General features: G+C 45.4%; 1 protein-coding gene across 3 annotated transcripts in view; it reads left to right on the top strand.

Moving 5' to 3' along the window:
* The window catches only part of LOC138514148 (src substrate cortactin-like), a 524,537-nt gene that overhangs the window by 349,891 nt on the left and 147,844 nt on the right, over positions 1-26,802 (top strand). For all 3 annotated transcript variants that reach the window (XM_069629449.1, XM_069629451.1, XM_069629450.1), the window contains exon 12: positions 2,398-2,543. In XM_069629449.1, coding sequence (XP_069485550.1) covers positions 2,398-2,543 — 146 coding nt within the window. The remainder of the gene's footprint in view (positions 1-2,397; positions 2,544-26,802) is intronic.

Raw genomic sequence — 26,802 nt, forward strand, 5'->3', positions numbered from 1 at the left:
GCACCTAATACTAAACTTTGGAACTCCTTAGTCTGTCTACTTTAACTCTTACTGCTCAGCCTTGTTACCAAGTGAAATTTTGAGTTCAAAAAGTGTTATTGTATTTTCAACAATGATATCAGTGGTCACTACAAATCTAATGCCAGAACCCTCATAGAGGGAGACAGATGGCCAAAATGTTATGACACAGTAAGTATATAAAACATAACTAAGGGGCAAGGCTGCAGGTACAAAAAGGGAGCCACAACATACTATGAAAAAGCATAGAATGATCAAATGGAGAATTCATTGACATGAATCAGTTCAACAGTGACAAGCTCTATTAAATGGTTTCAGTAAGGCCATTCCAAATACATTCTTTAATATAGAGAAGTGTTTTTTTTATTACAAAAGCATTCGACAAATTGTTTCTCTATGCGGGTGCGCTCCAGTGCGTACCGAAAATGGGAGGTACATTAAGAACTCTGACTGTAATGTTGCTACTGAGAAGAAGCTTGCAGAAAGAAATAGATATGAAGAAAGTGAAAAAGGAAGAGTGAAGAAAGGAAAAAAGTAAGAGTGGAAAGGAAGAAAGGAGAAGGGAACTCATCCTTATTGAAATAAGATGCAGTTATCTATTGACACTGAAATGTTCTTTTTTGAGGTGGTGAAGGTGTGTGTTTTATAGCTAGGGTACCTCTAGCGCATGTGACCGGATGAGAGTAGCTCATAAATCTATGTGGCTGGTGTGCCAAGGGATGCAGCATTGGGAGGGTGGTGAGGGGGGTGAGGGATGGGGGAGGGGAGCCCAGCCAGGATTGGTTACGACATAGCCTATGCTCTAAAGCAAGTTGTGCTAGAAGGGACTGTCAGGGGGTCTCTAGTTAGGGCTCTTACTAGATTTTCGTTATTGAGGTTTGCAGACTTCTGGAAATCTGTTATCAGATGTAAAGTTAGGGGTGGATTTGCATGAATAATACTTGAAAGTGTTCCAGATTTCCAAGAACTTTAGAGTTTCTAAAGTATGTCTGCATATTGCTTCTTCCAGACAGGGAGATAAGCAGATGGAGTTCCACCAAGCTCGATGGGTTGGCAGGCCTTTATTTTACCATTTAAGCGATGATACACTGAATAACTGCTACTAGAAGAGTGGAGAAATGTGTCTAGCATTTAATATTCTTTCATGAACATTGGTAGCTAAGGGGTTGATGCAAAGGTCTTTCAATTAACGGATAGAGCCAATTTGAAGAATATCTAAAATACTTTTAGTAATTTTCTCCCAGATATAGTTGAGTACATGAGAAAAACATATGTTTCATTGTGTGCATTAGTTGTGTATCTTTGCATCTCCAGCAGTGTGGATTATTGTGTAATTTTTCTGTAGTCCACAGTGCCCTGTGAAAGACAATGAAAAGGGCATGGGTTTTGCTAGCTCTTTGGAAGCTTTCGCTATCCTCATGTGCTTTTCCCCCGTGTTCCCATCCTCCTTGAGCGCTTTGAAACACTTCCCTGTGTATAGGCGCTATATAAATAGACAACACCATACCATGTACATTTGTTGTCATTGGATTGCGAGTTTGGATAGATTTTTGGATAGACTTTTGTGTGAGATGTTAGTCGATGCACTAAGGTTGAATTCCCAGAACTCTACGCCGGTGGTGGTTATGAAAAACCTTCTAACTACCTTTAAATTAAGTTACCCTCTTCTCTATGATGAACAAAAACAACTGAGGCAGATTGTGAAAGGTTTTGAAAGGTTTGAATGTTTTCACCCAACCCTAGAAGAAATGTACCCACTACATCCATGCTATTGTCACCTGTCCCAGTCTTTACTTATTTTTGAACTTGTCAGCCAGACCCCCAAAGAAAGGGTCCATATGCCTGACTACAGCATGACTGGCAACTGCAAGGCCCCGGCAAATCACTCCTTCTACAGGCCTTTTCAATCCTGTCCCCTCCATGTATTGTGAGATTTTATTGAAGGTCATCCAGATTTTTAAGTGGACCATATTATGAACCTCATTGATGAAAATGTAACTGCTAGCTTTTTATTTGATTCTCATTTTACTAAGACCTCTCCAAAGTGTCTTTCCTAGACAATTAGAAAATGGTCTATTGTGACCTAGAACTCCCTACAGAGTTTCTGTCCCACTTTGCTGGTGGCTGAATGCCCCAAATAAAGATGCCAATGGCGAAGGTTTTCTTTTCTTTCTTTACAGGTGTGTATCCCCTTGAACATCGCTTCCCCCTCCCTCCTTTACCATCCACCCCTTTTCTGCTTTCCTCCTTTGTTTTGGCATAAAAGGGAATGTCGCTGCTGGAGAATTTCTTCATAGCATTCACCTACCAGCATTCTGGTCAGCTATGCACTACAAAACCTCTAAAATGATCTAATTAGAACCTGATTCCCTCTTGCAGCCTCCAGTGGTGCCAGCTCACTGAAAGCCCGCTTTGAGAACATGGCCAAATCATCAGAAGATGAAAACAAGAAGCGGGCAGAGGAAGAACGAGCCAGGAGGCAGGAGCGAGAGAAGCGTGAGCGGGAGCAGGCCAAGAAACAACAAGTGAGGTTTTGACTAAAGATTTCAGGGTCCATTGAGGGAAACGTTATTTGAAATAATCATAAAATGTGTAGTCTCCAGCAAGGGACATGTTGTTTGTGATGACTGGAGTATTGTTGGACGTTCCATTGAGCCAGATTTTCCATGCCCCAGTTAGAGAGGTGATACTGAAGTGATCATAGATGTATCAGATGTTGAAGTGAAGCAAAGGATACCTCAAGTGATTAGAGTTGTTACTTGAAGTGATCAAAGGTTCCATGGCCGATGCATGGAGTGCAATGTCAATTGTAGTGATGAAACATGGGAAATACTACTTGCACTAATAGAAGGAGAGTTGTAATACATGTTCCCAGGTGTTATGCCCTCTAATAGCTTAGCTGGTAGAAAGCCTCCATTCTTTGCTTGAAAAGTATGTTGTTGAGACTGGTTTCCTGGGTTATTTGAAGCCGGGGAAATAATTTCTGGCATCTATTTGAGGACGGTTATAAGCAGCTGGCATGATTGATCAGTGCTGGGCTTTGTCACTAATCCATTTTTCGCCCACTTTGATTCTAACGCCAATTTGAGAGTCCACATTGATTCTAACACTCCTTTTGATCATTTGCCTTGGAATCCTGCTTAAACAAATAGTGTTCTGTGGCGGGTCAGAAAAAGGATGCAGACAAATTAAGGACAGGGTTCACAATATTTGTATTAAAATAAGATAAAGGCTTAACTTTCCCTGTCTCTATGGGTGGTCCCTGCCTATGTTTCTAACTAAGGTACTCGTCTGGCAGTCTTGAATGTCAAAAAGACAAATGTCTGCTCTCCATAAAACTACCCTAACTGACCCTACCACTATGAAAACTAACCTATAGGTGGATAATGACTCCCTTCTCAACAGTGTACTTCTAATACCAGTCTGTGGGATTTGTCACTGATAGGTAATCCTCAAATAGTCTCTTGTGATTTCTTGCATCAGTCTCTGTAATTCTTCAAGCTGTAATTCTTCAAGTGCGATTTGTAGTTTTCCCTTCTCTTTAGATGTCCCTTTTGGGCTCTTTGTGTCAGTACAGCCTTTTTCTATTGGCCAATTGTGGTTTGGTTTACTTTGATCTATTGGCCTCTTGTTTAGCTTCACTTGTCTGATTTCACTGTACTGTCCCTTTTTTATATTCTCTCCTTGTATAAATTGGCTTGTGACTCTCCCTGTTTCCCAGGGTATTGCTATCTACAATTGGTTTCTCTGTGTCTTATGTGTTTCTCTTACATTGTTCTTTTCTCTTATATCCTCATAGTTAAAGTACATTTCTTGAAAGGGGAACATTAGCTCATGACTTCTACTGAGACAAGTTATTTGCTTAATATACTGATTGCTTCTTCGAAGCCCTTACACCCATTCTCCCTGTTACCTTCTATTATGGGGGACAACGTTTCGGGGATGCTTGTTCCTTTGGGACCTCTTCTCAGGTCTCTGACCAATGTAGCCTGCAGTTCGACATTGTACTTCTCCTTTAGTTTTCTCTCCTCTCTGCGGTACCCTTCTCTGTTGATAATGCATCGGACACTATGTGTCCTTAGATGTGTGGTGATATCAGCAACGTTAGAGGGATCGACTGTTGAGCACGGGGTTCATGTGGTCTCACCACCACCTCTGTTCGGGCTCCTGCCCCACGGATGTCTCGTGCTCCGTTGGTGCTGTGACTCTGGTGTCCCAGCGTCTCTCTCTGCGTCTCTTCTCTCTGGATTTCTCGTTCTGGGCTGGCACCCTGGCTCTGGTGTCCCAGCATCTCTCTTTGGGTTCCTTCTCGGCGTTCCAGTCTCCTACTTCAAGCAAGTTTTTAAACATGCAGGCTTGTCGGCTTGTGCTGACTCTGCCTCTCTCCTTTCTGTATGTCGAGTTCCCGTTATTCAACCTCCTCGTCCCAGTGTATGGGATATTGGGATTTAAAGGAACCTGTTCCTTTCCTGTAAGATTTTGTTTGTCATGTATTCAGTATTTTTTAATCCCAGTTGTTAGGAGTTTCTGTTGTTGTGGGACACATCATGTCAGCCATGATGTGGGTGTCTCTAGGGAGTTCCTCAAGGGAACGGGAGGCCTGGACCCCAAAGAGGGAGTCTCTTCATGGGAGGTCCCACTTGTCTCAACCAGTAGGAAGTATAGAAGTATAGAAACAGGACAGTCTTAGGAACTATGATCTGTTTCCCCTGACCGTTTCGTCAGTAACTGTGTATTGTCAATCGTTCATAAAAATGAAACCTTCTTGTCTGATCATGCTTGGCAGTGAACAAATATACATGATAAATAGGAGGGGAGAGTGCAGAGCCCTGAGGAACTACATGGTTCATGGTCTTAATGAGGAGATGAATTGGGTTATTTCACAGCTTCTTGCCAATTTAACAAGAATAATTTTAGCTAGCAAAACACAATCCAGCACTCTGGGTCCCTTGAGCACAGCAGGCAGGCCACAGAAAATTGGGAAAAAGGTTGCAAACATATGCATGCATATACATATTATAGTTAACACATAATAACCTACAGGTAACCACTGCAGCTCAAAACTACATTAACTTCAGTGTTTCAGTCCAATAAGCAAAAATGGCATGACCTGTAATTTGTGAAATATGCAGCTATGCAGCCAAGAACAAGCCGTATCACAATGCATTTATATAGAGAGGCACTGAAAAGAGATCCTCCTCTCAGAGGAGAGTTTAGATAACCCAAGCTTTATCCTGTCAATTATTCGATGATCAATCATTCCTGATATTTAGCCTCCATAGGTTTGCTTGGCAGTACTTGTAGTTCTGCATTTACAGTCTGAAAATAAAATCACAAGTACTGTACAGGAATATGTAACCCAGACAGCTTTGCATCTTTGACTGTGTTATGGTACTAAATTATGATAGGAAATGATGGAATTAACTAAGAATGAGAATCAGTGAAGGACGGATTTTTGTTTGAATATGAATGGATTTAAATTTCATGTTTTTCTATTGTGTTCAGGACAGATTCCTCCATCTTCTATGCACTATCATAATAGATGTTATTACCCAATTTAATTGTACTCACTTCTGCAACTGAAGAAAAAGGAAGATAACTGTATTGCTATGTCCCTATATCTGAGGTGACCGTGTAACGGCTGCAACTGCGTAAATAATCTAGCTCCAGTATCCTCATTGCAGTATGAAAGTATAGCCCTGGACTTGTCCTGTGAGTTCAGGGGTGGGTCACTGTGGTGAGCACAGAAGATGCCAGAATGAGGAAGTGGCTGTTGTCATGGAGAGAATGATGGACAAGGAGATGCAATATAGACTAGCAACACTGACATGGGTAGGATACATAAAGTTATGTGGTAGTGAGAAATGCTGACTGGAAGGGTTGCTGCTGTTTCCCAGGTTAGAATTCAACCCAGAATAGGGTTCTTTTTGGGGGGCCCAACTGGAGGCCTTGCCTTGCAATTATGTAGATGACCCCTAACCTCACGCATTCTCACGCATTCTGGTGCCCTTGTTCGATTGTATGGCTCTCAATACCAGATAGGGGTCATGCCACCATGAGGACATGATTTACCCTAAGCGATTTGCAATTGGATTCATTGAGGCTCTAAGAGTATTAAGGGGACTAGATTGCACTCAGCCCTCATGGAGAATGACTACTAGAGACACAGATGCTAAACTAATATGAGGGTGGGAAGCCTTTTGGTAGAACACAGTCTGACTTATGTCATAGTCCACAAACAATATAGAAGTGCTGCTCAAATTAAGGAGAGGCTCCCAGTTCCTTTATAATGGCCTATACACCTCTCAAGAAGACGGCATCCCAGCATCCTGTGTACCTGTGTCTAGAGGCTTAATAGGATCCCACCCAGAGATAGGACTCTTTCTTATCCAAAAAGGAGAATATATTCAATAATATTATGTATGCTATTTGTTAAGAAACAATTCTGTTTTATTTATATTTTTCATTTTATTGACAGAATACAGTATACAAATTGTAATAAAATATGCAATTGACAGTCATTGTAACGGTCTCAAGGCAATAACAGTAAATAAGTGTAAAACCAGCCCTTCTCAAAGAGTACATCTATGGTAAGAATCAGATGACCATTAACCTCCTAGCGAGGGAAGAGAAAAAAAGGTATGACCATATTTAGATCCAAAAACCTTCAAAATCTCTTTAAAAAATAGTGAGCAGGAATGATATATGTCCAGATACCTTGGTTGCACATCATGAAAGTTTTTTATTAAAGGAGTGTAGATCATATTGGGGTGATCTGTCCCTGCATCAACCATACAAATCTCAGAACAGACCCCAGATGTCCTGGAAAGTGTCTAGGGGCCTCATTACGAGTTTGGAGGCAGCCATGGCCTTAGTAAGGGCATGGCTGTCTCCAAACTCGGGTCCGGGTTCCTTGAATGAGGAATTACTGGGCCATTGCAACCTTGGAGGACCCGGTAATTCCTCATTCAAAAAACCCATCCCCATTCCCATTTGAGCCCCCGTAGGGCTCAATGGGAATGGGGAGGGAGCTAATAACGGGCCCGTTATTAGCTCCCTGGTCCCCTTGCGGGACTCACAAAGGATGTCTGGTCTGACCAGACGTTCAGAGCGGGTCCCTCAAGGGAACCTCGTAATAGGGCGGAATGGCTTTACTGGCACAAGCACCATTACCGGCGCTGTTAAACCCATTCCGCCCACCTCGTAATGAGGCCCCAGGTCTCCTCTGATCTTATAGATGACCCTCTCAGAGGTTAAGAGTGTCAGTATAGCATCAGTCCAATGATCGATGTACAATTTGTTTACTTCCAGTCACGTAGGATAATTTTCTTTGCCAGCATGCATCTGCTGCACAGCCAAGCTTTGTTTACTTTTGGTAGGTTTGTATTATTTTGTCATCATCAAGGATAAATAGGGTCATTTTTATTGGCACGTCTTTCAGACACCCACTTCAAGAACTCGTTGGTATTATGGGGAACCAGATCATATGACTTAGGGTTCCTCTATCTTTTTTACATTTCAGGCATGCATCATTATCTCCTAGGTTCCTTCTATGCATCCACTCTAGTGTACAGTTTGTCCGATATTGCAGATTGATCTCAGTGACTCTCAAGTTCCAGTCCAACAATGTTTGCCATACTTTTTTGCTACACCTCTTCTAGCACCCAGGTCTCACATTTCCTCCTAATTCTATAGCCCATGTCAACAAGATTTCTGTTCCATTTATGACCAGGCTTAATTTCGGTGGAGTAAACAAGATGTACATCCCGCACTCTCAATTAGGATTTATCTTAGTTGTCAGTATTCTGTATAAGTGCAATCTCATAGGTCATCTCACTGGCAGAGTTGATAAGGGATCCTCCCTCTGTCTTTGAAGAAGTCTTTGGTACAGCGAATACTACCCAGATACCAGTTAGGCTAAAATATGCTCTTCCCATGGAACTTGAATCTGGGGGTTTGCGACAGGGATGGTTCTAAGAAATCATAAGGGCAAGCACCTACTCTATGTGATATAGAGTGGCAACTCTCCTGTAAAAATTCCCAAAATGGGTATGCATTCCTCCTTGACACCCTTCTTAGTCAGCCATCCCCGTCACGTTCTCTCATTACACTATCAGACATCAACCCTGCTTTCCATTCTTCCTTGCCGATCACCACATTTTGGTCAACAAACCCTTTTTGCAAACACGCAACCACATCTTCTTCCTCCCCATCCTTGTTGGCATCCACCCTCTCCAATGGTAACCTTGACATACAGTCTGCGATTTTGTTCTGTATCCCTGTAACATATTCCACTTCAAAATCATACTCCTACACATGCATGCACAACTGAGTGATTCTGTTTGTCACTCTCAGCTTTCCTTTTACTGTCAACACCTTTATCAATGGCCTATGGTCCATTCGCACAACAAATCGTTGCCTCCAAACATATTTCCAGAAGTACTCAATGCCCCACACACATGCCAACAGCTCTCTTTCGATAACTGAGTACATGCTCTCACATTCTGTAACCACCCTAGATGCATGACACATTATCCTTTCTGTTCCTCCCCTTCCCAAGAATAACACCACCCCTAATCCTCTTACACTGGCATCCACGGTTATCATAGATACATCCTCTATCTTAAATCCTCCCAAATGATTTGACTCACATATTCCATGTTTATTCTCCTTGAACGATTCCTGGCAACCTGCATCCCACTCAAACTCAACACCCTTCTTCAACAATCTCTTGATTGGCTGACTTTTCTCAGTGAAAGTCTTTATTGTAAAATTTCATCACCCCCAGAAGCACTCGCATCTCATCCTTATTTCTGGGAAGCACTTGCCCTAAACTTTCCCTTACTTGCTTCTATGGTTAGACCCATATCTCGTAACCTACACAACACTTCATGCAAACGTTTATCATGCTCTGCAGCTACACTCCTGTGTGCCAAGAGCTTGTGTTGATATACTAGCGTTCCTGGAACCCCCATGAGGATTCAACTCATCACTCTTTGGGAGACCACTGCTTCTGACGCCAACCCAAATGACATCCTGCAGTAATAAAAAAGTCTAAAAGGTGTGATAAACAACGTCAGTGCTCAACTGTCCTCCGTCAAAGGTATTTGGTAGTATGCAGCAGAAAGGTCCAAAGATGTAAACAATGCAGCATCCCCCACCCAATTCAGCTTCTCCAAAATCATGTGCATCAGGAATGTGTCCACTACAATTTTCTTATTCACGTCCCTTGGGTCCACACATACTCTGGCCTTGCTACTTCTCTTTTTCGCCACAAAAATTGGGCTAACCCATTCAGATGATTCGATGTGTTCAATGACCTCTTCTTTCACCAAGCTTCCCAAAACCGTTTCCACTTCCCTTTTAACAGAAATGTAAATCTGTTGCAGCTTGCGACTTTTAGGACCTGCTCCTTTCTTCATTATGATCCTGTGTGCATATCCTTTCAAACACCCAATCTTGTTATTGAACACCTCTGTAAATAGTGTCTCTTTGGTTGTACTCCTCTTCACGAACATGACAGAGTCTTCCTTTCCTGGGTTCAACTGAATACCAAGAGGAGCTTGGTCACACCACCCCAAAACATCAACTCCTTTTTTTGCTATACATATGCGTATTAACACCATCCTACCCTTGTACTCCACCACCGACTGGAACAGTCCCACCATATGGATCTTTGACCCTTCAAAACCGCCTGGGTTTCTTATATTTGACTTCTGTAAATGTCCTTTTAAACCAGCCTCATGGAACAAAAACACTCCTCAGAATCCAACTATGCTAGATTATACAGCACTCCACTGAAAAATGGCTGCTGTGTTGAATGATATCCTTTAGAACAACAAAGAAGATGAATAACGATTGTAATGATGTCCATCAGCACAACTGACATGAAGAAGATGAACAATTAACGATCGTCCTATCTGTGCCAAAAAATGCAAAAACAAAATGGCTGCATGGTATAGGGTCCCTTTCTTAAATACTTCTGACATGCCCTTCCTGGTGCACGCGCCAAGTTCGTTTAGAGGTCCTTTCATCTAATCACTGATCTGTGCCCCATGGCACACAGGCTGCCCTGCAGTTTAGGCTGCCGCCTTCTCTGCTGTGTCAGCTACACATACACGGACACCCTCTGGTCTGCCTCTGCCCGCAGCAAGGTCTCTGCCTCCACTGTAAGCCACCAACCTTCCTGACACACTGATTTGACCTTCCTGACCACTGATCTACCTCCAATTCTCGGCACCCTGGGGTCCCGCTCCAGCTCGTCAGCAGAATGTAGTATTAATGCAACCCGGCAAGTATTACAGAGACGCCCACAGCCACCCACGTAGCCTTCTCACAGCAGTCTCTTCTCTCAACTGACATCACTTCCAGGTTCCAAATTCCAGAACTTGGTACCTGGCACAGCGTCTAAGATACGACAAAGTCGGTTGGTGGGAACACCGGCAGAAGGATCGGCATATAGAAGAATCACCCAGTGTAAAAACTTTGGTCCAAATCTCTGCATCTTTAGGGTCGTGAAGAGGTAGCCCTGTTAAATCCTATCAAAAACGTTCTGGCCATCCAAAGAAACTGTAACTATGAGTTTGGAGGCCCGCTGTCCTTGTTGCAAAGTGAACAGTAATTCCCTCATATTATCAACCACGTCTCCCCAGAACAAAACCAACTTGATTTTCATGGATCATCAGGGATCAGCAGGGATATCACTTTTTCTAGCCGCTTCGCCAAGACTCTGCTGTCAGGTGTTGATCAGACAGGTAGGTCTGTAATTAGTGCAACCCATCAGTGATGTGTCCTTATTCATTAGGACCGTAATCAAGGCATACCTCAGAGAGATTGTTAAATACCTGACTCAAAGGATTTAGCAAACAGTTAGTGGAGGAACTTTATAGAGTCAGGAAGGATACAGTAGAATTCTCTACCAGGTTTTTTAATTCATGTTCAGGATGAGGATGGCAAGCGGATTTCTACCATTGAGGACCTCCTAATACTAAACCTACTAAAAATAGATGCCATTCGATCGGGCCAGAAAATCTATCTGGCATTTATCGATATGGCAAACACGTTTGATGGAGTAAACAGGGAAATCCTGTGGTGTAATTTAAAGAAGAGAGGCTGTGATGAGAGTTTAATTGCAGCCATTAAAGAAATTTATTCCGACACCCACATTCAAATAAGGCTAGACAAAGAAGGAAATCTGTCAAATCCAATTCCCACAGAAAGGGGAGTAAAACAGGGCTGCCCATTAGGGGCAATCCTGTTTAACTTCTACATCTCGGAAGTAGGAAAAGCTCTGACAAACGTGATTTCATTTCCGCCAACCATCAATGGATTCCAACTGCATCACATCTTATACGCAGATGATATGGTGATCTTGGACCGTACACCAATCGGTCTACAGAGAAAATTGTCTGCATTGAAGATTTATTCAGAAGAACTCGGGCTAGAGATAAATGCAGCTAAATCAGAAATCCTAGTCCTGGAGAACAAAAGAGGAAGGAAATCTTGCAAATACAGATCAAGTTGGTTCGTGGGATCAAAGAAGCTAGAAAAAGTGCAATTCACAAAATACCTGGGCACAATAATTAACTCCAGCATAAACGACGAACCAATGGTAAAAAAAATTCTAAATAGCTGCAGACAATTAACCTCACAAGGAATTGTAATGCAGAAGAAATTCGGGAAATTCACGTGTGAGCCTGTGAGAACATTTTACCAAAATAAAATCACACCGATCTTGATCTATGGGGCAGAGAACATGTTTGGCTGTGACCACAAGATATGGTCTAGGTGTGAAGGTTTCTTCTGGAAAAAAGTTCTCCAAATACCACAAAGTACACCGACTGCGTGTGTTCTATACGAAGTAGGAATATCCACTCTGAACGTAAGGATTACATGGAACAAGTTATTGCTCTTCAGGAAAATGCACGACGAAGCAAACCTACCACCGTTCAAAATCCTATTGGGAAACGAAATAGGTGAAAATAAGTCGGCCCTAAGAGACTGGAAACAGCAATGTAGAGAAATCCTCAAACAGCTAGGGACGGATGAGTCAACATTATGGAATAATCCAGATTTTGTAAAAAGAAAATTGCTAGATCTCGACTGGATCACAATTGGGGAGAGAAGAGCCTGTCAAAAATCCATGATAAATCAACCAAAAGAAGCAAAAAAACGGAATACTCTTCAGAAATATCTGGCACTGGCTCCGTGCAAGCAACTCAGAAAACATTATTTGATGTTTCGTCTAAACATTCTAGAAACAAAAGAAATTCTGGGAATCAGGCGTGCGATATCAAGGGGAAACACTCTATGCCGATTCTGTGGAGAGAAAGATGAAAATTTAAAACACCTCATTCTAAGCTGTACTGAACTAAACGATCAACGTGACAGTTGCATGGGAAAGATGATGACAAATTACCAGACGCTGTCTGAAGAAGAATGGTGGAGACAACTACACTTGACTGAGAGCAGGCCGCTGTTGATTGCAGTAATGCGATTTTTAGAGCTCCTGCAGAAGCGCCTAAAAATGAATCCGGCGGTTGCCTAAAACAGCGGCCTGCACAGCTATAGGTCAGGAGACCAACCTCTTTGAAAAGACTAATAAAACAGAATATCTGTTGGTGCAAAGGTATAGGAATTGGGGGTAGAACAAGCCTCGAGAAGTAGACCAATAAGGTGTTTAGTGAAAAATAGTTAAGGACGATAGATGGAATGTTGATCTTACGGTAAAGATAAAGTTTTTCAAAAGTTTGTATAAACTAAATGAAAATAAAAAAAACAAAAAAAAAAAAAAAGAATGGATATTTTAAAATGTTTGCGGCAGGGGAGTTGCTAGGTCTGGAAAAGACCCGGGGCTAAGCTGATGTCAGAACTGTTGGGACTGGGGGCTAGCTAGTCTTCTGGCTGTAGCTCCTGAGATTCTATCCGGGGCTACAGCCAAGAAATCAGGGGCTATAGCCACCTTAACCCCCCCCCTAGCAACACCCCTGGTTTGTGGTCTCATCTGTCAATCTGGGCAGATCAATTTGAGACAGAAGAGTTTCTATAACACACCTGACCATCTATATGTATAAAAGTGAAAATGTGTTGGTTTGTGGCAGGATTTGTGGCAAAGTTTTGATCATTATACAATTCCACACTGTTTCACCAATCTGCACCACATTTGCACCTGTTAAGAATCTCCAGACATTACTGTCTACATGACATTTGGACACCCCACCCCGTTCCTGGATTTCAGCACAAGTCAACATTTGTTTGTTGGTTTGTGGCCTGGCAATGTGTTGTTCCTTCTACAATAGCACACGATTTCACCAATCTGCACCAAAGTTTGCATAGTTACTTGTGAGGACCCTCCGGACATTACTGGCTAAATGACATTTGGACACCGCACCTCGTTCTCCAGATTTCAGCACCTTCACACATGAGACGATTGCCTGAAATCGGTGAAACATCAATGTTAAGTTTAGTTTAGTTTATTATTTGATAATGCGCTCCAAACCCTGGGGTAGCCGGGCGTATCGGTAACAAGAATACTTAAGCTTGGTTACATACAGTGGATACATACAGTGGATGCATTACATGTTATTGCAGTATTTACAGTACAAATATACAAGATGTGGGTACATCGCAACACACAGGAGGCGTTGAGATAGTCTGTAGGGCAGGTTCAGGAATATCATGGTAGTTAAATGCAATGATCCAGGACCTAATGCAGGGGATCAGTTTTATGGTCGTCATTGGTACAGAGACAGCTTTTCACGTTACATCTGAATCTAGAATAGGGTTGATCAACTCTCAATGCAGTAGGGAGTGCATTCCAGGCATGGGCAGCTCTAACAGGGAAGCTTGCTCCACCCGCTTTTGTTAATCTGAATCTAGGAATTTCTAGTAAGAGATGGTTAGAAGCTCTGGTGTGGTGACTAGAGGATTTTCTGGTCAGTCTAGCTGGGATGTATGGGGGCGCAGTATTGCTCAGTCCTTTATGGGTGAGAGATAGCGTCTTGAGGAGAATTCTGTCACTAATTTTTAACCAATGATGGTCTTTCCTGATATTAGATATATGCACTCTGCGGGGTATGTCCAAGGCTGCTCTAAGAGCATTATTCTGCAGTATTTGCATTTTGTTTATGACAGTTTTGTTGGCACCTGTATAAAGGGCATTGCAGTAGCCCAACTTAGACATTACTAAAGCGTTGGCTAGTGTGATACAGTTAGTTTTGGAAAGGAAGGGTCTGCAGGCCCTGATTAATTTGCAGGTGTAGGCTGTGGAGGAAGCTAAGGAATTGACTTGTTTTTTGAGAGATAGTGTGGAATCAAGTTAGAAACCTAGTGTTTTACCTCGGTTACCACCTTGATTATATTGCCATCTATATTAAAGGCAGAATAACTGGGGCTACGTTTTTTGAGGTTAGAGTCGGAACCCAGGATGAGTATCTCTGTTTTGTCGTCATTCAGGCAGAGGCCGTGAGAGGCCATCCATGCCTGAATGAGGAGGTAAATCTTGTTTACTAGTGCTGTGTCTTCGACAAAGTTGCCGGACAGTGGTATGAGGATCTGCGTGTCTTCCACATAATTAGTATAGGTTACCCCTAGTCTGTCAAGTTTGGCGTAGAGTGGCTTAGTGAAGATGTTGTACATTGTGGGGAGACAGATGAACCTTGTGGGACACCACAGGTGATTTGTATTGAGTCCGCTGAAGCTAAGTGGGAGAACCCTCTCATCGTACGGTTGGCTAGGAAGGATTGTACCCAGGGTATAGCTTCACTTGAGAAATAGGCGGCAGACGCAAGATGAATGCATAACACTGCATGGTCCACCAGGTCAAAGGCCGTCGATAAGTCAAGGAGGAGGAGCATAGCTGTTTTACCTTTATCCTTCAACTCGTCGATTTGTGTCTTGAGGTCAATTAAGGCCGTTTCAGTACCGTGTTGTGGTCTGAATCCAGATTGGCATGATTCTAGTAGTTAGTTTGTCTCCACATAGTTTTAGATCTGAAGGTAGGCTACTCTGTCAATGATTTTAAGGAGGAATGGGACCGTGGTAATAGGCCTATAATTAGTTGGGATAGCTGGGTCAAGTGTCTGTTTTTTGAGGAGAGGCAGTAGCCAGGATTCTTTGAGGTTGGTAGGTACAGTGCTAGATCTAAAGGAGGTGTTGATTAGTTTAGAGATGAAGGGTGCTAAATCTCTAGCTGCGTCCTTAATAACTTGTGCCGGGCAGCTGTCGCCTTGGCAGTTCGATGGTTTCAGAGATGATATAACCTTTTCAGTTTCCAGTATGGATATGTTGGTATACCTGAATGGTTTGCAGCTACTTAGTGTGTCTGTTCTTGGTGTATCTGTCAGTGGGGTGGTATGTGTTCCTGTGGAACTCAAGGAGGCTTTCTTCTTTGCAATTTTCGATTGTAGAGTTATGATTTTATTTGCTACGGCATTTTGGATGCTAGTGCACCATTGTTTGTCCTTGGGGACAATATCTGTGGGAGCAATCGGGTTTTCCATTTCCCGGAGGATAGCGAAGAGTTCTTTGGAGTTAGAGTTAGCTTTACTAATTCTCTCATTGGATGTGTCTTTTTTGGTTTGGATTATTTCTTTCTTATATTTTTTAGCAAGGTTGGCAAGTAGAGTTTTATTCTCAGCTGAAGGTGTATGCCTCCAAATAGCTTGGAGTTTTCATTTTTTTGGATTCGTAGTTCTTTGAGGTGCGGGGTGAACCATGAGTTGAGGTGAGATTCTCGTTCCCTTTTACGTAGTTTGATAGGGGCAATCGTGTCCAAGGCTTTGGACATAGTGTTGTTGAATGTCTCAACTAGCGTATTTGGGTTAGAGGTAATAGCGCCAGCAGTGAGAGCTGGTAGGAGGAGTGGGAGTAGTTTTTCAGCAGTGATTTCTTTTTTGCTTCTGGTAGGCAGGGGTGGTACTGTTTCACGAGTATCTAATTTAAGAGGCTCTATGACGGATGAGAAACAAATAAGGTGGTGGTCGGTCCAGGCTTGTGGTGAAATATTAGAGATGGCAGTGGCACAGTTTCGGGTGGCTATCCAGTCTAATGTGCGTCCTTTTATATGTGTGGGGGCTAAGACTTTTTGGGTGAGGCCATGATCGACTAAAATTGATTGGATAGAATGGGCCTGTTTGTCCCCATCATCATTGAATCCCAGATTGAAGTCACCTAGTAATAGGAGCTGGTGGAATCTTTGATGTTGTTAGTGAGGAGGCTGGAGAGGTCTACCTCAAAGTTACCTAGTGGGCGTGGTGGTCTGTACACAAGAAGAATAGTTAGTGTACTATTATTAGAGATGGGTAGTTTAGCTGAAAGAAGTTTGCAGGATGTAATTGCTGGAGGTGGGGTAAGTCTTACAGCTAACTTGGTTTTGGCAATGATGGCCAGGCCACCTCCTCTGGAGTTGGGCCGATCGACTCTCAGTATATTGTAGTTTTCTGGTATGGCAATGATAACTGCGGGACCTGCGGCATCGTGGAGCCAGGTCTCAGAGACAGCGAGAAGATCTAGGTTATCCATAGCGAGTATGTCAGCAATTTCCATGTTATGTGCTATGAGGGACCTCACATTGATAAGGGCTCCTGATAGGGTGGGAGTTGTGATTTTGTCTTGGATAGGTCTTGGTTTGGGGTGGTTGGGTCTCATCTGGTTATGAAGAGAGTCGATTTGTGTTTTTGGACGCCTTTCAGCAGCTATGGCAAATGGGTTAGGGTTGGTGGCAGTAAGAATGGGTGTGAAGCCCGATGGTCTAGTTCTTTTGTTTTTGAGGTCATAAAGTCGTGGCAGCCTAGCTCTAAGTTGCGTGTTTCTCTCCTGCAAGTTGCAGGGTGTAGAGTTAGTATGGGCCATTGTTGTGGTGATGGTTAGAATAGCCCAAAGTAGGGAACAGAGTGTGTATATAAGGCAAGTCTTGGTAGTGCACATGTTGGGAAATAATAGCAAAGGTGCACCTAAGTTTGACAATCCCATTAGTGACTAAAATGCATACATGCAACAGCAAAGGGCACCTACGTTTGAGAATCCCAGTAGTGACTTGAATGCATGCATGCTACAGCAAAGGGTACCTGAATTTGACAATCCCAGTAGTGACTAGAATGCATACATGCAACAACAAAGGGACACCTAAGTTTGACAATCCCAGTATGTGATCGTAAAAGAACTGGTCACGATACGAGGAACAAAACTCGAGGTCCAGGCACTAGGATGCACAGTTTCCAAGATATTTGCACTGCAATGCACCGCAATGAACTGCACAATGCCAGGGTGAGGCGACATGTGTGGAGAGAGCACAGACCGTCCCAGTATGCAGCAGCACACCAGCTCTCACCTCTACCCAACGTCTGTTCTGGGGTATGTCAGCCAGGCATACCTGTCCATTCTCAGTTCAGTTTACTTCAGGGTGCAAAGCACATCAAGCAATAAGCGAATCGGAACAGCGACCTACAGGATCAGTGTTATCATGTCTGTCTACAGAACCCGTTCAGAGAACGGGTACTTCTGCTAGTAAAGCTATATAGTTTCCCATAATATTTCCTAAACTCATCGTTTTACCCTCTGAGATGATTGTTAAGATGTCCAAATTGTCTCTTATTGCTGAGCTGACCCTCCAACTCCCTGCAACCTTTAGCATGTGGGCAAGGATATGACCGCCCCTCTCTGCCTATACAAAGTAGTTCACCTGGCAACTGAAAATTGCATATTCCACTTTGCCTGAGATTGTCTTTTTTAGCTCATATTTTTCTTTCTGAGTTCCGTCTGGAGGGTTTGATCTTTTGGCTACGTATCATTGCTCAAGAGCTTTCGCTTCTTTGGACACCCTTTTCAAATCCTTTTCCTCCAACATCCGGTCATATGCATTGTCGCCCCTCTCATGTACTTTTTTAGCCCTTCCCAAATAATTGAGCTAGACATGCCTGTCAGGTTACATCCTTGTTTCTTATTCTGGCCCTGATGGTGGCGGGCAGCCCCCACTCCAACATGGCGGCCGCAGTGTGCCACAGTGCCCTATCCAAAATGGCGGCCATGGATTGATGCAAATCCCACTCCAAGATGGACACTACCAGGCAACAGCAGCACAAGAATGGCACAGAATGCCAGAGGCGATCGGACGACTGGACGGGCACTACAAGAAGTGGCATTTCTAGTAAGTTTGTACTTTGCAACTCTTTAGCCTATTGCTACAATGCTCGCCCCTCCTGTTCCTTCCTTTCCTCTTTGTCCTGTTGCTCTCCTTCTCTGTGCTATGTGTTCCCCCTGCTCCTTCCCTCCTGCTGGCTTGGAGCTGTTCCTCCATACCGAAGACCTCTTCTAGACTCGCCTTTGCTTCCAGTTGTTCCGCCTTCTCTTCAGTCTCCTGTGTTTTCTTTCCCTTTTGAGGGTTTTCCCCAAAGACTAGGTGTAGTCCTTAGGAGAAGCCATTCTCTCTCTCTGTTCCATCAGAGATGGAGATGGCTGCCCAAAAGGACAGACCCTTTCTCTTCCCTAACCGGACCTGCAGAGTAACACAGGTAAGGCGTGCATCTGGGAATACCTTCTGTTCTGGTGCGCTCGACAAAGTTGTCTATTTCCTTCAAGATTTCATCTTTTGTGGTTCATACTGCATTATGGGTTTTTTCATACTGCAGAGGGAGTATTTGATGTGCGTGTATCTCAAAGCCAGACAGACACAGATGTGTTGTCGGTCACAGCACTGATGTCAATCCCTGTATCATAACAGTTGCTCAGCCCGATGGTAAGAAAACATCTAATTGTGAGCAGACATCATGACAAGCTGAATGGAAGCTGCAATCTACCGTGGATGGATGCTCCGACCGCCAGATGTCTGCCAAGTGGAACTTGTTAATCAGACTGTCCAATGCTTGCTTACTTCTTTTAGTTCGTTGAGTTTTAAGTGAACTGGAGCTATCTAAGATGGGATCCAAAGCTATATTGAAATCACCACTCAGGGTAATGGACTTAGTATTTATTGCAGCTTTGGATATCCTGTGCTATCTCATGGAAGAAGTGAGTGTCATCAGAACATGGAGCATAGATACAGCCCAATAGCTTTTCAGTGTCTTGTATATTGAAATTAACTGATACAATTCTGCCTTTCAAGTCTTTTGTGCTTGAGATGACCTTGAGTGGTAAATTCTCCAGTACAAAATGGACACGCCCCTTGCTGCTGTGTTAAATGTGGAATAGAATGCCAGGCCCACCCAGTTGTGGTTCAGTTTACTGACCTCTTCATCATTCAGAGGAGGATCATGTAGTAAGGCGATATATCGCACAACATAGATTTCACGTAAGACCGGGTCTTGGTGCTATAAAAGGGTTATTTAGCCCATTCACATTCTATGAGACCAGCCTAGAGATGGGGTTAAGAGTTGCCGTATTGGGCGTGTGAGAAGAGGTTATCAAAACAGGTTCCATGTAACAGTTCACAAGTATTACTTTGCCAACTTAATCAACTTCAATGAAAAAACAAAACAAAAAACCTGTAGAGAGATGAAGAAATCAGCTCGGCAGGGATGAGCGATGGGTATCAGTTAGACCCAGTTAACAGTTACAGTCCGATGAACCACTATAGTATGTATGTCAGTTGGAAGTTCATATCATCACATATAATGTATTCATCGGCATCCCCAAAGTGACACCGCTTCACACTTGCATTACAATTCAGAGAGTATTGGGTTTCCCATTCCTTTTGGGTGTAAGCAGTGGAGAGTACCTAAAGTATCTATGGTTGAGTCAAAATACCAGCTGAATTTGTGTGTCACTTAAGCCTACCCATAAAGTGGTCATGCAATGTTTTAATAATATTGTCATTGTTACCCCATCTTATCTATAAAACAGCCTTCAGTAGTAGACAAGCTCATCACCCCCCTATCCTGTGTGTGTAAGAATTCACCATTCATGCTCTGTTCCCACCACGCCATCTGCACGGACCATGTTGCTGCACCTAAGCAACTAGTGCATGGATACATGCACTTCCCCCTATAAAATGGGCACTAGGTTCCACATCCTGTCTCTGGAGGATAGCTCGGGGGCAACATGCTCGCCTTGGAAGCAAGACGACACGGAGCAACAAAGGTTCGACCCCCGGGTCCGCGCTTAGAAAGCTCTGGGTATTAAACATGTCATAAATAACATATCATATCATACTTTATGGAAATACATGTTGGAATGATGTGTAGCAACTAGTTAAATCAGTTACTCTGCTGCTGAGGGAAGTCGAATTGATTCAACATCTCGTTCAATCGCGTGGGGGTAACCACCAAAATCACAACATTTTGAAAGCTGCCATGTGTGCAGATGTCTAAGTCATGAACTCTGTCCAACGCTTGGATAGTATCTCAAAATGAAGGGTCTACTTTTGTGGTGGGGACGGTGCAACCTTGATAGGCTCAAGCAGTTAAAGGAGCAGCACTATGAAATTGGGCGACATGTACATGCTGGCACTTCTCTGAATGGAGCCTTAAGATATTGGCCCTCATTACGACCCTGGCGGAAATCAACTGACATGACCGCCATAGCGTAAATAGCGTTTCTGCCACTGCACGATGGAGGAAAGTGCGGCTAATTCTGACCCATCGGGCACGAGCATTACGCCATGGCGGAAGTGCAAAGTCAGCGATGGCGGAAATGACCCCAAAACGCCCCTTACCGCCGTCGTACGTCGCCCTAGGTGCAATTCCGCCACCCATCTTACCGGTCACCGTAATGAGCGGTCAGCGCAAAATACGGTCACCGTAAATATACGGAAACGGAAGTAAAAACATGGGGCCGGAACGGGAAACAGCACGCCGTACACCTATAAAACCAGAATCCCAACGCAACCATTAAAATCCGACCCTGAGACACATCCCAACCCGTTAGCCACCCCAGTCCAAAAAATCAATATGGGAAAAGTTGCTAAAAAAGCGTGCGACCGCAAGCGGCAGGTCCACTTCTCCCACGAGGAACTCACCGTGCTCACAGAGACCCTCCAGGAGAACGCTGCCGTCGTCTTCTCCAAGCAAATGACCAGGACGGCACTTGCGAACAAGAAGGCCATATGGGCGCTGGTGGCACAGCGGGTAAGTGCGGTGGGGACCGCACCCCGCAACCCACAGCAATGCAGAAAGCGATGGGACGACCTACGGATACGCGTCCGGAGCATACTCTCTGCCAACCGGAACATTGCCACAGCTACCGGGGGAGGATCGGAATCACCCATCAAGTTGACCCCCTGGGAAGAAATCTGTGCCTCCACCATCGGAATGGAGAGCATAGAGGGAGTCGGAGGGATGGAGAAAGGAGTGCAGACATCAGAAGAATCAGGTAGGTGGCCCAAATAAAACTATGGCAAATCCCCAATTACCAACCATGTGAAGTACCATGTGTCCCCATAGTGCAATAGAAACACATGTTCAGGAGAACGACCACATACAATGCCATGACAGCGCCCCTTAAAAGTCAGATCAAACAACTAAATATTCAAAAAACCAAAAAACACACCCTACATGTGCAGCATGCACACCCTAACTGCAGACTGCAAAATAACTGCATCCCCAATGCACACAAAAATGAGACCACCTCCAAGGCCCTGACCCAAATCACCCCCAGGTACCACCCCAATGCATGTGATACAATTGCCATTACAATCACCACAGACCCATGAATAACGCTCGCCCTCCTTTACTCCACCACAGGGTCCGATTCCAACGACGAGCTTCAGGACACCCCTACCAGCACACCTGCAAAGAGGGCCAAGACCAACGGCCAAAGACCCTCCACCTCAGCTGCACGGATCAAGGCACGGCAGCTGCACAAATTGATTGGCAGCACACTGGAGGGGACATCAACAGGCACCCCAGCAGCCAGCATGTCCACAACAGCAGCAGCACAGGTCCCCCCAATGGATGCCACAGAAGGCACTGATTCTGGTGGCAGCAGCACCATAGGTGACACTGCTTTCATGCCAGCATGCTCCGACACAGAAAACGGTGCTGCCGATGTAAGAACCATCCATGACCTGTCCCAATCCCCCTGTATGTTTCATCCCGTACACCATGAGGACACCACGCAGGGGCACCCACAAGACGACGACTGGCCAACCCCAACAAGGTCTGTTGCAAGGCAACATGAGGCGTCCAGCCCCTCTGTGACACCACCGCAAATGGGCATGGCCCAGCAGAGGCAACAGTCCCTCGAGCAGATGATAGTGCAACAGCAGCAAATGGCCACGCTCCTCAAGGAGCATGCTGATGAATGTGGGGGTTCTAAGGCAGCCATTGAAACATCTACTGAGACACTTAGGGCAGAAATCGAGCGAAGTATAGAGACACTAAGGGCACAAATGGAGAGAAGTACCGAGAGCCTGAGGGGTGAACTGCATGCGACGTCCAAAGACGTATGTGGTGAACTTGCCGCTGTGCGCCGTGTGCTCACTGAGCTCTCACAAACCCTTAGGGACATGCATGGACGTGAGCAGGCAGAGACATCATCCGTTGCAAGTTCCGTCCAGGGCAGCCCCCAACGTAGATCTGGGAGGACCCGGCGCTCCACAGGCAGGGGTGCCCCTGATACCCGGAGAGGGGGCTTGCAATAGCGTCTGCCCACTGACAATGAGCGTCATTGGACACTGGTGTTCGGGGGGGAGGTAGGAGGGTGGAGGGGGTGTGTTGGGCTTCTTTGGGTGGCGGGTCGATTGGGTGTGTAATGTCTTCTCACATCTGCAATACAAATCTTCATATTCATCCTATGAGATGTGTGGACATTGATCTCTGTGTACGAGGCCTATCCTGGCGTACAGTCCATATTGTGCATGTCCCAGACACACACAGTGCCACAAGTCCCGTGTCCATGTAACAGCCACCAGGCGTGAGTGCTAGAAGCATGCATCTATGAGATTCTGCCGTAATTCACGGGCCTCCTGTGCCTCGCGGACCCCTTGAGGTGCTGCCACATCCCCACCCTCATCATGGCCATCTTCAGTTGCTAGCAGTTCTGCGTCGGGGGGCATGGCCACATTCCTACGTACGCACATGTTGTGTAGCATGACACATGCCATGACCATCTTTGCCACCCTCTCATGGCGGTACAGGAGTGCCCCGCCAGACCTGCTGAGGCAGCGGAAACGAGCCTTCAGTAGGCCGAATGCCTGTTCTATGACCACACGGGTACGTGAGTGGGCATGGTTGTAGTCCTCCTCATGCTGGTCCTGTGGGTTCCGGATTGGTGTAAGGAGCCATTTCTTCAGTGGATACCCGCAATCACCTGTATGTGGACAAGAAAGGATGTTTGTGGAATGTCATTGCTACGTACGCACCCCCCCCTTCCTGCCAGGTCATTCACGCATCACCTACCCCACATACTCATGCATTAAATGAGACTCACCGAGTAGCCAGGATCGGCGCCCTGCGTGTCGCTCCATGTAGCGTGGTATTCTAGAGTTCCGCAAGACCATAGAATCATGTGTTGATCCCGGAAATCGGGCAGAACAATGTGTAAAGATCCTGTTGGAGTCACACACCATTTGCACATTGATAGAATGATATTGTTTCCGGTTGCGGTACTGGGCCTCCATGGCATGTGGGACAACCAATTCCACATGGGTGCAGTCGATGGCACCAATGCAACCCGGTATGCCGCCAAGTGCATGGAATCCCACTTTTGTGTTTGTTAGCTCCTGCTCCGAGCGTGGTAAAGTGATGTAGTCGTCTGAGTGCTTCAGGAGGGCATCAAGCACTTGGAATAGTGTCCGTGAGAATAGTGGCTGTGAAATGCCATGCAACTGTCCGACTGTGTGCTGGTACGTGCCTGTGGCCAGGAAGTGGAGTACAGACACCACCTTCAGTAGGGGTGGGATGGCGGTTGGGCTATCTATCATGCTGACAAGGTCAGCGTGTGTCATGTCGACAATGGCGGTTATGGTGTCCCGGTCCAAACGGTAGAGGGTGTGGATCTGCTCAGCTGTGAGGTTGAACGGATTAGCTCGGAGGCGTGGGATTGCGGGCTGCCTGCGTGGTGGTAGTGGCTGTGCTGGTGGGGCTTGCTGGCCATGCCTTGCCCTCCTCCTCCTCCTCCTCCTCCTCCTGCGTCTCCTCTGTGCGGCCGGTTGTTGTGGTAGTTGGCGTCCGTCTTCTTCTTGAAGTTGGAGTACTTGCAGTGCAATCAGGTCCCCTAGGCCCAACATCGCTAGTCCTGCCGGTAGCATTCTGGAGTGGGTGTGGTTGGGGGAGGGGGTTGGGTGTGCAATTTATGTGTTTTCAGGCTGTATAGCCTTCACCTGTGGTGATTCATTCCACCTGTGTCAGCTGCAATGCCTTTCGTGCGAGCACGTCCCGCACACGACGCTGCAATTCGACGCATGGCATCTTGCATTTGCAATCATGTTCTTAATCCCGATGGCTGTGGAATATTGGTTTATATGTTAATTCTGCTATGGTCCCATTGTTGCACATACTATATTTGCATTCGCGAGCAGACTTGTGAAGGGTCAGTGGAATGTAGTGCTCGATCAACGGTGGACCCTCATGCAGCACTGTACCGACGTCCTCCGACGGCGGGGAGTCCCATCAGTGATTGAGGCCAGTTACCATTTTCACACACAGCCGCACTGCATACATGTATTTGTGAATACAAGCGTTCACAGATGCCTTTTCAACGTGATGTTGCAAATGAGGAATTCGAAGGACAGCGCTTTCGGTTTTCAACTAGCGGCGTGGAGACGCCCACAGGTCTGACTGGAAATGTAACGTTCTATTGTTGAATGTCCTTGGGACAGGGCCCATGACGGGAATGCAATGATTGATATGGTCTGAATGGGATGCGCCATGGCGTAGTGGACGATAAGGCAGGACGTTCCCAAATACATCAAATACATGTGACTTCACTACACAAGGAATCCGGGCAGGAGCACAGTGGATTTTGAAGGCTGCATTACGCACAGACTCTATGGAAATTTCGAATGTTATGTGAGTGAATATTCAGGCGTTTTCATTACGGGATGAGGGAATGATGAATGGATGCATGGAAAGATGATTTAATTGGGAGTCTGCCATGTACATGCCTATTTGGAATCTGTCCCCTTCCCCTGCGCTATGTGATGCAAGCCTGCCATAGTGGGACCATCGTCTGTCTGCTCTTGTTGAACCCTCCCTGTCTCGACGCGCCTTCAATCACTTGTGTCTATGCACGTTGATGATCCCATCTGATGGATCCTGTTCTGACAGGCGCATGCACACAGACACTCGTTTGAAATAGTGTATTCACCTCGATTTGTGTCGTAATGATTCGCAAGTGATTTTTGGGTGCAATTGGTCCTTATGAGTGGGCTGGCATGCATATGGTTGTAGGTTTGGTGTGTTGAATGAAGTGAGTAATGCATATGGAGTTCGGATGCCCATACTATCATTTTTTTCATTTGGGTGACAGGTATCTCCTCCCCTTCTGCCGCTGCCATCTGTACGCCACTCCTGCAGATGGCTTCTACAGTCGACACCTGCAGCTTCGAGTTAATCAGTGGAGCACCATTACGATCTTATGGGACGATCGCCAATGGCCCACATGCCCTTACGCAGTACTAGTGGCTAGGTGCAGCATACCTAGCTTCCAGCTGGACTAGTGCCTACTTCATGGGACGGCCCTGCGGTCATAGGCGCTTCCATGTTGCCTTTTTGGACGTTGATGTAGCCCCTGTGTGCCATGAAGGTACAGGGCATCACACATGGGGAAGCTGGTCATTTATTGCGGATGCAGCCCACAGTAATGCTGATCATTTGTGATTTTATGTTCTAATGGCTGTATGGGCTTGGTGATTTTGATGTGCATTAAATTAATATTCAGATATTTACCGTGTAGCGGTATTCTTTGCTAGTAATGTGGCATATTCCGATTTGTGGCGCGATGTATTGTGAGGTGTTCTGCATTGGGTTCCGGCTTCTGGGTACAGTTGTGTGGTACGTCCTTATGCTGATGGTTGGTTTGACTACTGGCATGTGTACAGGGCTGGTGCAGTCTCCCTCAGGTTACTGCTTTGGATGTTGATTTGCACTGGTGCCAAGCGATGGGGGACTGTTGTTGTTTTGTGTCATGGAATTTTCTGTTCGTTTTGGTGTACTTGCACCTTCAGATGCCTGTGCTGCATCAGTACGGCAATGGTGTGTTGCCAATTGTGGATGGCCACTCACAGGGCACTTGGGGCCCCTGCATGCATTTGTTCGTTGGCATGCATGGGTGACTTGTACATTTCGCTGGTTGCATGGTGTGACTGCATTGCGCCTACGAGGAGTTGTGCAATGTGGCCAGGGAGTGGAGTACAGGCACTCAGTAGGGCCATTACGGTTGGTTCGCGATGCCGTAGTTCTCGCCATGGCGGAATGGTACTTTCCGCCATGCTTGATGGCGTTAGGTGAATGTCCGCTGGGGTCAGCATTCGCGTACTGTTGCGCCATGGCGGATATTGCGGTTTTGCAGGGCGCGCGTGCGCGTACTTGGTGCAGTTAGCGTTGGCGTTCGCTACGGTGTCGCTAATGGCATCGTACTTTACGGTGACGGGTCATGATCGCAACGGGCGGTATTCGATGGCGGTATTACATTTCCGCCATCGTTTTTCGTATTCCGCCAGGGTCGTAATGCGGGCCATTGTGTCTCTCATGGTTGTGAACGGCAAGTGCACCAGAAAGACTGCAAGCGCACCGGTCCCCATGGCAACATTAGACCCTTCCTTTCGAGACACTATCGAATCCTTGGACAGAGTTGATTGAACGACAGGTTGAATAAATTCGACATCTCTGAGCAACAGAGTAACTGGGATTT

This window comes from Ambystoma mexicanum, chromosome 12, assembly GCF_040938575.1.
Source record: "Ambystoma mexicanum isolate Mex_15411 chromosome 12, UKY_AmexF1_1, whole genome shotgun sequence".
In the NCBI taxonomy this organism is placed as follows: Eukaryota; Metazoa; Chordata; class Amphibia; order Caudata; family Ambystomatidae; genus Ambystoma; species Ambystoma mexicanum.